The 14,070-nt window shown below is 31.3% G+C and overlaps 1 protein-coding gene across 1 annotated transcript; it reads right to left on the bottom strand.

The window, feature by feature from the left end:
- Positions 1–5,069: 5,069 nt before the first annotated feature.
- LOC136977695 (AP-4 complex subunit beta-1-like) lies at positions 5,070–13,636 on the bottom strand. Its single transcript, XM_067273237.1, has 3 exons — positions 13,467–13,636; positions 13,064–13,179; positions 5,070–7,340 (listed from the first exon to the last, which is right to left on the bottom strand). The coding sequence occupies exons 1-3, from the start codon at positions 13,563–13,565 to the stop codon at positions 5,930–5,932; spliced, it is 1,626 nt and encodes a 541-aa protein (XP_067129338.1). The 5' UTR covers positions 13,566–13,636; the 3' UTR covers positions 5,070–5,929.
- Positions 13,637–14,070: the final 434 nt, after the last annotated feature.

A 14,070-nucleotide genomic window follows, 5' to 3' on the forward strand; every position in this document is an offset into this window, starting at 1 on the left:
AAAAACAGGTTTCACTGTGATTTATAAATAACTGTTTTTAAATATCCACTTAAAGTGTCTGAGTGCGATATATTCAACGATGTCACTATTAACAGAACTGTTAGTAGCAAAGAAGACACCTTCTTGTGACGTCAAGATTAAGATTAAAGATCTAATACAATAATTACCGTAGACTGAGTGAATAACTGTCGTGAGTCTGTGAATATATTTAGGTTTATTACGGTAAAATGAAACACAACAATGGGTTCGAAAATGGACTTTGAATGTAGACTTATCAGAAAAATCTGAAAACTGAAAATGTCAAAGATTTTACGACTTACGAAACGTCAAAATTCTATTCTCGGCGCTCACAGAACGTTATACGAGTATCTCTTCGACATTGAATTTAATTAAGCGTTACCTTCTGTTTTATTATTTTTATTAATTTGTTTTGAATTATTTTAATGAACAGCATCTTAATTTGTTTTACTGTTGATTATTTATTTATTGGATTTTAAAAATATTATTTACTGATTGCATAATTAATATATATACAAATCTTAGTTATTCACACACATTTTCAGCAGCAGAGTTCTTTGCAATTTGAATTGGTTTTGTTCGTATATTTTGGAGCTTACTTTCGCTTACAAAGAACAACATCTTGCTCGACTAATATGTTTGAAATTCTTTTAAACTTATTTTATTGAATGTTAAACTTTACGACTGTCCTTTGTGTCTACCCCATATCCACAAAATGCTTAACTGTAAAATGTATAATCTTTTCCAAATATTTGTAAAATTAGCAAACTGCAGTTCTTGCTTGCTCTTCACTGGATTGTTAGATTTTCGCTCACGTTTGCAATATTGTTGCTTTGACAACATAAATCTACGGATTGGGAGCAAGAATCTATGACTTTCACATCTATTTTTGAAAAAAAGGATGGCAAATATGCCGCCTAAAATTGTGCAGATTTTATGACGAGTAAATCTATTCATTATGATGCATTTATAACATTTATTATTAAATTACAAGAAAAATCAGATTCTAGTTTTTCGTGTTTTTGTGTATTGAAATACTACTAATTCACCAGTATATAATTCCCTTATTATTGTAGTCTAAAACAGCGTTTCTTAAACTATTGGTCGCTTTAAAATTTTAATGGATCGCGAAATAATATTACATTTTTACAGAACTAGCTGTAATGCTTGTATTACCGAAACATTTTTTGAGAACTGTGGCCCCGCTCTAGGGGCGGACAACCCGGACAATTGTCCGGGCGGCATTGTGACAAAGTATTTATAAGTTAAATACTTAATTAATCGAAATTTATATTTGTCGATTATTTTCTGTGGCTAAAATTACCATGCAATTTACATTTCGTATTTATTACTTTTGCCTAAAAACTAAGAAAATATTTGCATTCTTTAATTCTAAAGGAAACAACCATACAAGAGGGCTTTTGGGCAAAAAGGAAAGCATAAGCAACAATGTTAAACTTTGTCCCAAATCTTAGTGTTACCTTAATAAATGTGTGTTTTTCTTGTTAAATGGTGTCATTTATTCGAATATCGCCGCCGTCTTATCGACAACTCACTCTCACCTCCTCCACTCGACCGGACCAGATTTATCCGGACTTCTCGGGACCCTCAAACGCAGTGGCGTGCCGTCATTGGAAGCGGTGGAAGCGCCCTTATATTTTCTAAAATATAAATTTTCACATTTTAACGTAGTTTGAATTAATTAAAATTAATATTTTATTATAATTGCATTATGTATCTTATTACGAATTTCTATACTACATGCGAAATGAACGATAAGATTGCTATTGTGTGTTCGAATATCAGTGGCGAAATGGAAGCGCTGTTCTCGAAACCGGGTACTTAGTATTAAGTTTAACATGTTTAGATTTTTACAGCAATGGTGAGAAACGTTTAAAATTTACAACAACCCTGTCGCGTTCTTTCAGGTACACTAGTGATGCGACAAGAGGCATTTGACATTGACCGGTATCGGCACCCTCGGAATTTGGCACGCACGCACCGCACACTTACATGGACCGTCTCTGATTCCATCCATTAGCCCAGTGTTTTTCAACCGGGTTGCCGCGGCACCTTAGGATGGCACGGCGCCACGATTGGGTGTCGCAAAGTTTAAGACCTTTAGGCATTTTCTTAGAAATTTACTTAAGTGTAGTTCAAGAAAACTCGTTGTCAGTATTTCGACAAAATTCTATGGACTTAAATTTTGATTTTGAACACGTAGAAACACTATTTTTGAATTAAAATGCTACTTAAAACTGTCTAATTTTTGAAATTTTTCTTCCCGAGGAGGGAGTCTCCTTCCCGGACCCCACCCCAGCATTGCGCATAATATTCGTTTCCGCAAAAAATTCATCTGCTCCCCATTAGCCACTCTTTTTCAGATTCTAGATCCATCGCCGGTCAAGGCTGCCGGAATTTTTCTATTTTTTAATCAAAGGTGCCACTCAATGAAAAAGGTTGAAAAACACTGCATTAGCCACTCATATCGAGCTATTTGACTAAGTGGATTGTTTTAAAATTTGAAAAGTAAAGAATATTTTATGTTGTTTTAATGAGCTAAGGAAGCAGGCGGAAAGAGTTTAAAAAAAAAAGGTATGTATATCCACCGCACATTTTATTTCACCAAGTAAGTTTTTATAATTTATTTTTAATTTTAGCCCTTGTATAGTTGCTAGCGATTCAAAATGTAATTGTGATATTAAAAATACATTTAGAGAAGTCTACAGTTTTTACTGGCTTATCGAACAAATGAATACGAATGGATCCTAGACAAGGGATGGGCAACCTTTTTCTACTATGTAAGGGCCGCATACAAGAGAAAGAGAAAAAAAAATGTTGATAAATCAGAATTCTTTATTCATATATAGTGAATTTTCGTCCGATGGAGAATTTTTTATAATTAAAATAAAGACAAAATCTGCCCAAAAGGGATCACCACTTATTTTTTGTGTTTCAAGACAAAACACTTTTCGGCAACTGACCTTCCTTTTTAGGTTACTTGTCTCCGGAAGGTTATTAAAATGTCCTTTTAAAACACACAAACACTTCCAATTAAAATTATAAGTATGCAGTCTCATCTGCATTTTCCAGCGCCTGTTCCCAGTGGATAAAAGCAGCCAAGATACCCTGAAAAAGGCAAGATGGATGTAAGCAAGACGTCTGATTTATGTCACCAGTTCCTTTTTACAAATTTTTATAATTTTAATTGAAAGTGTTTGTGTGTTTTTAAAAAAAAACTTTTTAATAACCTTCCGGCGACAAGTAACCTAAAAAAAAAGATCAGTCGCCGAAAAGTGTTGTGTCTTGGAACACAAAAAATAAATGGTGATCCCTTTTGGGCAGATTTTGTCTTTATTTTAATTATATTCATATATAATTAGAAATTAGCATAAGTATGCTTAATTTAGCTTCTGCAACTGATGTAAACGTAATATATTGGAAATATTTGGTTAAATATTCGTCACTGCTAGTTTTAAATTAGTTTCGATGTGTCTGTTATCCGGTTTCTGTTTTAATTTTTACTAAATTCATTGCGAAAATAGTATTCACATACGTTGTACACATGTCCACGTTGAAAAAATATATGATAAGAAACTAAAGGATAGTAAGGTAATAATAATTACTCAGATAATTGGAGTTCTACCATGTAATAAAAGTTGTGCTATATTCTATCAAGTGAAAACTATGTTCCATACATATAAATTAAGAATAAAGTGATTCAAAATATAAACAAACCTTCTCTAGTTATTATATCAAAGATATGTTTACTAGGAAAGACCTTTGCTGTGCTTATGAGACAAATTTAGTTTCATAACCTACATCAGGGATGGGCCGAATGCGGCCCGCGTGGCATAAAATATAAATAAATATATCAATTTCCCAGTTTAATGAGATATTCGACAAAAATTCAAACGTTATTTTCTACAACTTATATTTGTGAAAAGTTTTTTCGCAATGAATTTAGTAAAAATTAAAACAAGAAACCGGCTAACAGACACATCGAAACTAATTTAAAACTACAGTGACTGATATTTAACCAAATATTTCCGATATATTACGTTTAGATCGGTGCCAGAAGCTATATTAAGTATACCTATGCTAATTTATAATTATATATGAATAAAGAATTGTGATTTACCGACAGTTCCCCCCTTTTTTCTCGTGTGCGGCCCACGTCAGTTCAAAAAGTTTGAAATGCGACCCTTACGTAGAAAAAAGTTGCCCATCCCTGACCTACATTATGAAACTAAATGTGTGGCATCAGTGGGGTACCCAAGGGTTGGGTTGTCCTTGGTATCCCAAAGTAAAAGGAAAGAAACACTAGTAAATTTTCCAAAAATATTTTTCTAATTAAAGTTTACTTATTTATATTGTGTCATGTGTTCTATTTGTATATTACTTATGAATTTGTAAACACATAAGGTGGCAATTTTATTGAAATCGCATTAAAAACTTTTTTTATCTGTTCAACTCGACTAATTTCAAGATTAAATCATGAGTGCACAACTAGTGTGCACATTTACTTGTGTACCACATAAATATAAATAAAAAAATCTTAAAATTATACAAATATAACTTTATTAGCAGTTCGGACACAAATACCAAAATGGCACCGTTTCACAAATACCAATATATAACTTTATGATTTCACATTTTCTAAAGTTATCTAAAATTCATTTTACTTTCCTTGATACACCTAATGAAAACACAATAAGTGAAGCAACACTTTCTTAATCATGGCTGGATTTAACAATCAGACACTTTCTTAATCAAGGCTGGATTTAACAATCAGAGGTCCGTGGTCACAAATACGGTGGGGGCCCCCCTTCAAGAGTAGGCAAATTTAATGATTTAGAAAATTTACACACACTACTGTACTTTGAACTAGATTTCAACTAGGAAGTTGTAAATTTCATTTAAAAATAAGGTTATTGTAAACATATATACATTTTATTGTGTAAAACTAATTATTTTAAATTAATTAAAAAATACCTATGTAAAATTTTTTTCCAATATGTTTCATAGGTTTTTTCCTGGGTTTGGCTTTCTCTGCCTGTGCCCTCATGATTAGGTCACACTAGGCTGTCGCGGTAATAAAAAAATAAAAAAATGTTTAAACATAGTTTTGTGGGGGCCCTGGCCACCGGCCCCAAATGCCATTATGTAAATCCGGCCCTGTTCTTAATATTTAAAACTGAAATTTATTTACTGCAAAATATGAAATTTTGAGAGTTTCAATGGATAGAAAATTTTGTTATTTACAAAGAAATAATACTGTAATAATAATTGACTTACTGATAAAAATATGAGTTAATAGAAAAAAATATTTTAAAAATTATATTAATATTTTCAAAATATCTTCATTGTATTTTCAATTAAATACTTGGGGGAGAGAAAACAATTTTTAAAATACAACAAGACACAAATATTCATCACAGTAGACTCATTACAAAATAAATATAACACGAATACTTTTTGGTATTAGATTTTAATTAAAATATTAAATCAGTTTCTTCTCAATTTGAGAAGTTCAAATTTAATGATCTTTTGCTTGCTTCAATTTAGCAATTAAATATGAGGATTAATGCTCAAAGCACTTCTAGAAAAACAATAAACACAAAGAAAATTATTCTTTCTTTTAACAATATTTTACACAGTTATTTTATAACTAAAACAACAATAAATGATTAAGTATACAAAATTATCAGTTTTTATAAAATTCATATAAAATTTCTACTTAATTCATAATAACAATTTAGTCTTAATACACTTATTTCCATTTGTTTAGAACAATAATATATCACAGTGAAAATTATTTCTTTATCTAGACTAGTTAATTTTAAATAATTTATAATCAATAAAAATTTGATTGTTGTATAAAAAAGTTAGGTATTTCACTTGTTCAGTTTCATAATTGAGTTTTTGTCATTCCCATTTCTCCTAAAATTATTTTTTTCGCTAGAGGAATATCATGCAGGAGATGATAATAGAATTGAGCTTGATCACTGATGCAAGGATGTTTATCGTTACTGCATTTTTCTAACAAAAATCCTAAAATCTCCTGCATCTCGGCAGGTCTGTGCAAAAACATTCTAATTGTTGTAGTCAGAAGAGTCATTTTGACAATAGCATCTTCCTCTTCTTCAACTGTTTCCATCATGGATTCCAAAATGTAAGGAGTGTGCGTTGTAGTCTGTCCATAGTAGCCTAATAATTGCAGTATGGCACATTTCCCTGAAGTTTCATTGATCTGTTTATAATATTTTGAAATAGCAGCCAATAAGAGAGATTTAATTTCTTCATCTTGATGTAAATTTAATAAAGAGAATGCATTCAATATTTCAACTGTAAGAGATTCACACTGTAAATCTATTAATGCGATAAGTGTCTTTAAATTTTGTGAATTTGTAGGAAACAAATTCGCAATTTGTACTATACTCTTTATAGCAGCTTTGTATATTCCAGGAGAGTTATTTGTACAATAAGTAATTAATTCTTCAGATACATCAGGTATGTTGATCGAAGTTGTTAGAAGTGGTAAAATGCAGAGTTTTTTTACTTTTACAATCATAGAATCAGAGAAATGACAAAAAAACAATTTATAATTTGAACAAAATAACTCTTTGCTATAAACAATATACTGTTCTACCAGAATTAGAGTTGAATAAACTAATTCATTATTAGATGATACCAAATTGGATTGGATTTTAGGAAACACACAATTCAAAGCTTCTTTCAATAAGTGAGGAAAATTATTATTACATAGTGAGAGAAATATTTGAAGTGTTTGTATTACAATAAGTGAATTATTGTGAGTTAAATAATCATCTAAAGAATTCAAAATTTCAAATAGTTCTTCTTCTTTTTGAGGAACATATTTTTGTATGAAATGAAGTACTGTTGATATACCCCATTCATGAAATGATAAAATTCTAGAAAGTAGATAGTGAACAATATTGTAGTTAATAACTACTCCTCCTTCAGAACTAAGAATTTCATCCAGAGATGTCAGACAATTAACTACAACTCCAGGATCAGGATCACGGATCATTTCGTACAGATTATCAATAAGTTCCGAACTAAAATTATCCGATGAATTTTTAATATACTGACAACAAGACATAACTGCTACTCTTCTCACGTACGAACTGGAATCTTTTAGTGCTAATAATAATAGTATTTCTTCTTGCTCTGTTAAGTTTGGAACTCTGAATAATGTCTTTAAAGCAACACCTCTAAATAATGGATTTGCATCTTTCAAATCTTTAATTAGAGTATTTGTCACTAACAAATTTAAACCATTGACTCTATCTGAATACCTGAAAAAAATTTAACAAGTTAACATCTAGCCATCAAATTAAACCATTCAAAAGTTTCCAATTTGATTAAATTTTAGTATCACATGAAATATTTTTATAAGTAATTAATTAAATCAATTTTTCTTCTCAATACATTAGAAACATTTTAAATGAAAAAACTTTTTAGTTAAAATAAGCAATACATAAATGAGAATACTCAGGGATATAAACAACATTGCTAGGTAATTAATAATTATTTTCTTACCTTGTATTTATAAATGATTTTGAAGGATTATTTCTACTTTAAGAACTGTAAATTTATAACATAAAAGTAAAAATTGTCTAAATGTAATTCTTAATTTTACCTCATTAAATAATTTTCTTTTTCAAATTATAAAGTTATATCAATGATAATATTCTTAGACAAAATACATTGAAAACTTTTTAGAAATATTGCAGAGATAAACATTAGAACGAATAAATCTTACTAATTGCTTTTCGATGCGAAACGTCGGAGAATTACATTTTTCTATAACCGGTCGTATTTGGCAACCCGGTTTATGAGTTTTCCCAAATGCAAATATTCTTGGTGCCTTTGGAGCAAGGACTGTGTTCTAAAGAACAAAATCACCCTTTTACTATCACCAACTCGCTACAATTGATAGAGAAGCTCAAAAACATTGCTCTCAAGGATGATGAGTACATGACTGTTATGGATTACGAATCGTTATATCCCTCCATAAAATTACCCCCATGTTTCTGTGCGTTAAGGGATTTCCTTTTTAAAAACATCGAGAATTCATACAAATACCATCAACACATCCTGGAGCTGTCTGATTTAATATGTTATACATCCTTCTTTCAATTTGAAGGGAGAGTTTTCCTGCAAGGTAGAGGGGTGCCAATGGGCAGTCCGATGTCGGCTAAACTATGCGATTTGGTGTTACGACAACTCGAAAATACTATTCTTCCTGGATTCCAAAATGATATTATTCTATACACTAGATACATAGACGATATATTCATTCTATGGAATAATAAGCACAACACTCAACGATTCCTAAATGATATCAATGATAACCCTTATGGTTTAACTTTACAACTGCACCAGGAGAGCTATAATAATGTTCATTTCCTCGATATTAATATCACCTGCGGAGAAGGGGAAATCAAGACGAACATTTACCGGAAACCGGGTCTAAATACTATCATCATCCCGAATCAATCGGTGGATCCCAGGCATATTAAGTATGCGGCGTTCCGATCTTGGATCAAGCGTGCCTATACTCATTGCACAAACATATGTGATACCTATAAAGAATTGGATTACATACTCGAAATAGCAACACAACAAGGTTACCAGAGAAATATAGTAGAAAAACTTATCACAACGTTCCAGAATCGAAGTAATCACTCTCCCGCGGATAATGGTAAACAGAAGATGGTAATCAATTATTATCCCTTCTTGAACAAAATGATAAACGAAATTGCTAAGGCCAATAATATACGTATCGTTTACCGACGTAATCCGACAGTTTACAAATTGTTAAGGAATGACAAGAAGAGAGAAGATCGGAACTCTTTAACGGGGGTTTACTCCATACCAATAAAGGACCAACGATTTAATTCGGATATTGTTTATGTGGGAGCTACTTTATGGCACTTAGAGCAAAGAATCAAAGAACACCAGTACTCGATTAATAAGAATCTGGACAGTACGGTTCTAGCTTCATACGCCAAGCAACAAGATATTGAGGTATTGTGGGACCAAGCTTCCGTCATCAAGCCGACGAACAATAGACATACAATCAAACATCTAGAAAAGTTAGAAATACATAAAGCCCAAGAAAAAACGGGATGTATCAATCATAGAGACGCGGATTCTTTATCAACCGCATGGAAATCGTTTTATAAAGATAAACAATAACAACATACAAGAGATGCGGCCACGTATTTTTGTTTACATAATTTTATTCATTTATTCTGTATATTAGGCATCATGCGCGATATATTTATAGTTGCGCATGCGCATTTATTATTTTCGTATTTAATTCTACTTTATCGTTCTTTTTTTTTTTTTAATTTGAGTTGTAACTGAAGATGACCGTTGAAAACGATCAAAAACGTTTTTATTTTTGTTAAAACATTTGTGCTGGACAATTAAAGGTGATAATTTTCATATTAAGTCTAATTTCCAGTAATTTAAAGTTGGTTTCTAGTAGTATACAAATTAAGATATAATTGTAATAATAATAATTATAATAAAAATAAAAGATTTTTATGTAAGAGAAATGAGTTGACAACTGAAAACCAGAGTAAAGGAACATGTGACAGATTTAAAGTTAAAACAGGAATTTTCACCATGGTTACAATATCACAAGAATAAAATTGTGAAATAGAACAATACTAAAATTTTGTTATATGAAAGAGATAATAAAAAAACATTTTGTTATAAAGAAACAATTTAAAAATAAATTGGGTTAATTTAAATATGGGTATAAATGTATCTCCAAAATGGTATTCAATTTTAGATGGCAGTCCTTATGCAAAGGAAGTAAGGAACTTGTGCAAAGCTTCTCGGACAATAATTGTAACTTTACTGTACACTGTCAGATTTTAGTCTTAATTTACTGTAATACTGTTTTTAATTTTGTATTTTTTTTTTTTTAGAAAAATTGTCTTATTAAGTGTGATACTGCACTGAACAGGATCTTGTGATTGAAATACAGATATATTATCATCATTGTTGCTCTTATAAGTACAGTAAGATCCCACTTAATGCTGATTCAATATAATGTAGTCTGCTTGACTCCTAAAAAATGCCGAAAATTTATGCTGATTCAAATTACTGCGGTATTTCATTGATTCATATATAATACGATTACTCCCTAACATGAACCAATCAGCAAAAAGTCGCAATTCGTTGTAGCACTGTACTTCCCTTAAATCTATGTTTGTTTTGTTCAATTTTGGAAAAAACATAACATCATGATGCCATAGGAAATACCGACTTCTCTTGGCAAGAATTAACTGATAAATGCATGAACGGAGTGTGGAAGAAGTTATGGCTGGAGGTATCCAAGAATTCTCATTGAGAACAGTCTATCACTATCATTAGGTTGACAAAATTGTCAACTTAAATCGATACAGGCGATGTAGACGAGCAGGATATTGGGGAGTTACTGCAGGTTTCTGGTAAGAACCTTACCAACAACAACTTCAAGAACCGGCAGAACAAGGAATTCATGTAGAACTGGAAAATAGAGATTCTGAAGACGAAAAACCCAAAGAACTTGCTACAGATTTCCTTAGGAAAAGTTAGGTAACAATAACCAAAATTGTTGATCAAATTGTAGCAAATGATCCAGATTTTGATAGGAGTGCCAAAGCAAAACGAGGCATTTTGGATGCAATCTTCTGCTATTGACAATTGCTTAAGGAAAGAAAAAGAAAGCGACCAATGAAACTACAGGACTTCATCATAAAAAACAAGAATTTCAGAAGAGCCAGGGCCTTCTTCACAAAAAATTAACTTTACATTTCTGTACACACATGTTTATGTATTATTTAACATATATTATTATGCAAAAATTTATATAAAAATAACTTAAAATTATAGTAAAATTGCTTATTTTTTGGTCACGTGTTCCCCTATCCCTATTTATTCTATGTTAAAATGGTTTTGTTTAACGCTGTTTTGCTTAGTGCTTTGTCATGTGGGAATGCATCCACCATGCTAGCAGGGTCTTACTGTAATGATGTTTTTTACATTTTATTTTAAAAATCATTTACTGTTGATAAAAATAAGCTTAACCTTGGATAGAGTCAGAAAGAAAAAGAAAATAAGTAACACTATATCTTAAAAGTTACATATAGTGTAATAACTTTCTAATTGGAGGAAATAGTTTAACTGTATGTAGTTAAAAATCATAACATTGTAATTGTTATATTTAGCTTATTTTTCTGATCATATTTTAAATCTACAGCTTACAAACAAGCAATATCATCATCCAAAAGGTTTCATAGATTTAGAATTATACGAAAAAAAAAAACAATGATGAAATTACTTTAAATCAATACAGTAATCCTCTATTTATGCAAATTCATTTAATGTGATTGAAACATTTTAAAATTTTTAAGGATTAAATGCATTAAAGTAACTGAAATTTACATATGTTGTATACATACTAATACACACATATTGTATACATGTTGTAATTATACAAATTCAGGAGTTTCTCAATTTAATTTTATTGCATTATCTTATCTAGAGTTATATAGCAAAGCTGCCGGATTGGGCAAAAAAGTCATCAAATGAGAGTAAAAATATTTAATAATGCAAACAGATCACTATTTTAATTAGTTTTCCAAAGGTCCATTTATACAGTTTTCATCCAATTAATTACTCGCACAGAGAGAATACTGTATTTAATTTTTACAGATATTTAAAAAGTAGAAATTTTAAAAGATCTAATTCATTATTTTGTCTTAGTTGTTGAATTTTTATTAAAAAAAAAAACATAATTTATTTCAACATTAACTTAAATACTGGACCAAATATCTAGCTTCCAGAAATCCAAAAATAACAGAAAACCAATTAATTTTCAACCTGTCTAGTTTTTAATTTGGTGGGCTATAGTATAACTGTATAGTATACCTAAAACCACTCTGTGTTGGTTTCTGTGGTGTAAGCATCACAACACCAGTTCAGTATGACTACTAGCAGACAGTGTGTTATAAACAGTTTTGTTTTTTACTTTAATTCATTCAATTATCACCCTATACATATTATATATTTTGGGTGTACTATAGGTTACTCCCTATGGAATTTCAGGACTTTGATTATATATTTGAACTCAGGGGACCGAGACAAGTTCAATGGTACCCTATTTTTGGACCAGAGACGAAAAATAAAAAAGTTATCACACTTTTTAAGTTACCATACTTTTTTAATGCTCTCATGCAGATGGCACTGTAGTTGCTAGTATTGCCATCTTGCGGTAAAGTCTGCAAACCGTGACGTCGGACTACGGTCATCTCCAGTAGGGTTAAACACGCAATACGAGAGCGGAGAGAGCGACGCAACTTTCAATCATCGCGTGATCGCCATTTCGGTTAATGTTACTTAATGGCAGCGAACATGGCGGCCCGACAGACCTCTCGTATGGGCGCCACCACACGCCGCCATGTGCTAAACTAGTGATCGATTCACGGTAGTTCTTGAACAAAGTAAAAAAAGGGGAGAAACATCTACTAAAGGACAATTTTAACGGCAAGCGACAGGACTCCCAATTGCGATAGCGAGGCCGACTTAGTGGAGAGCGACGCAACTCTCTATCATCGCGCAATCGCCGAAAAAAGTATGATAACTTTTTTATTTTTCGTCTCCAATCCAAAAGTAGGGTATCGTTGAACTCGTCTTGATCCCGAGTTCAGATATATACCCAAACACACGAAATTCCATAGGGAGTAATCTATAGTATACCCTATATTTTAAGAGTTTTAATAATGATCAAACAAACCTTGCTTCAGAAATGTATTAATATGCATCTGTTAAATAAAATTTCATTGTTAACCTTCAAAATGTTAATTTTATTACTTTCTCAGCTGTTATACTTAAAACACAGAGAAGGAATGGTAATTGGCTAACTTTTATCCCTGTTTTATTGAATTTCTCAACATTTTGACCCTCAAGGACCCTAAAAATGTAAAATAAACCCCTTTTAATACTTTTAAAGATTTACCTATCAATGAAAGTACACACTACTTTTTTGACAAATATATCTGAAGAAGCCAATAATTTGGTAATGTTTCCAGCAATGGGACTTAAATCCACATCCTTTGTCATTAGTTGGAGAATCTATAATTAACAAAAACAGTTATGAAAGACAATATACAGGTATGAAAAAAGGGTTAAGGTTACCTATGGTGGCTCGTCTGATTGCAGCAAGGAAGCAGTGGGGACGCACGTTCTAACCTAACCTATTCTAATAATTTCGTTGGTAATAAATACGGTAATTTATTAGAATATGTTAGGTTAGGAGAACGTGCGTCCCCACCGTTTCGCTTCTTCTATTTGCTGGAATCAGATACGAGCATCTTGGAACCATAGGTAACATTAACCAAAAAAAGAAATACTCTTAGTACCTTTAATGCTGCTGTCCTGGTTGATATGCTTTCTGATACAGAACATCTTGTTATTAAGGAAGACAATTCTTTTAATTCTCGATTCATTTTTAATTTCATAAATAATCAAGCTATGCATAGAAAATTATTACATTATATGTAAGAGCAACAACACCAAACCCTCAACACTCCATCCATCTTTACGTCTATCTACGCCCCCTGCCGGTAAAAATATCAAGAAACAATTTTTTATTTTTAAAATTAATTCCATTTTTATATATTTTCATATCAGTGTTTAAAAATAAGCTTTTAAATTATTATTTTTCAATTTTAAATGTTTTATTTATTGACGTGACACTAGCAAAACTTTGATTATGTAATGACGTCAGGGAGAGTCCGTGCCTGCCACATGGCCGCTCCATTTTGGGCTGGCTAAAAGCCCTATTTAGTGCCCACAGGGCGAAAAGAGTAAAAAAACAAAGCTCATCTGTAGTCAAATAGATAAAACCGCTAAATACTTTTAGGTCATGGGTTATCATAATTATTTTTTTCATAGAACACAACAAAAAATAGCAGCTTATATTAATATACAATTTTTTTGATTTAAAAATATCATTTTCCATTA

Source organism: Centruroides vittatus, unplaced genomic scaffold (assembly GCF_030686945.1).
Source record: "Centruroides vittatus isolate TY-2023 unplaced genomic scaffold, ASM3068694v2 contig_468, whole genome shotgun sequence".
NCBI lineage: Eukaryota > Metazoa > Arthropoda > Arachnida > Scorpiones > Buthidae > Centruroides > Centruroides vittatus.

Excerpts from the sequence above, each read along its gene's own strand:
- LOC136977695 (XM_067273237.1), bottom strand. The coding sequence starts at position 13,565 with ATGAAATTAAAAATGAATCGAGAATTAAAAGAATTGTCTTCCTTAATA. Across the intron at positions 13,180-13,466 it reads CCAGGACAGCAGCATTAAAG|ATTCTCCAACTAATGACAAA; the intron begins GTACTAAGAGTA and ends TGTTAATTATAG. Across the intron at positions 7,341-13,063 it reads GTGTGTACTTTCATTGATAG|GTATTCAGATAGAGTCAATG; the intron begins GTAAATCTTTAA and ends AATTTTTTTCAG.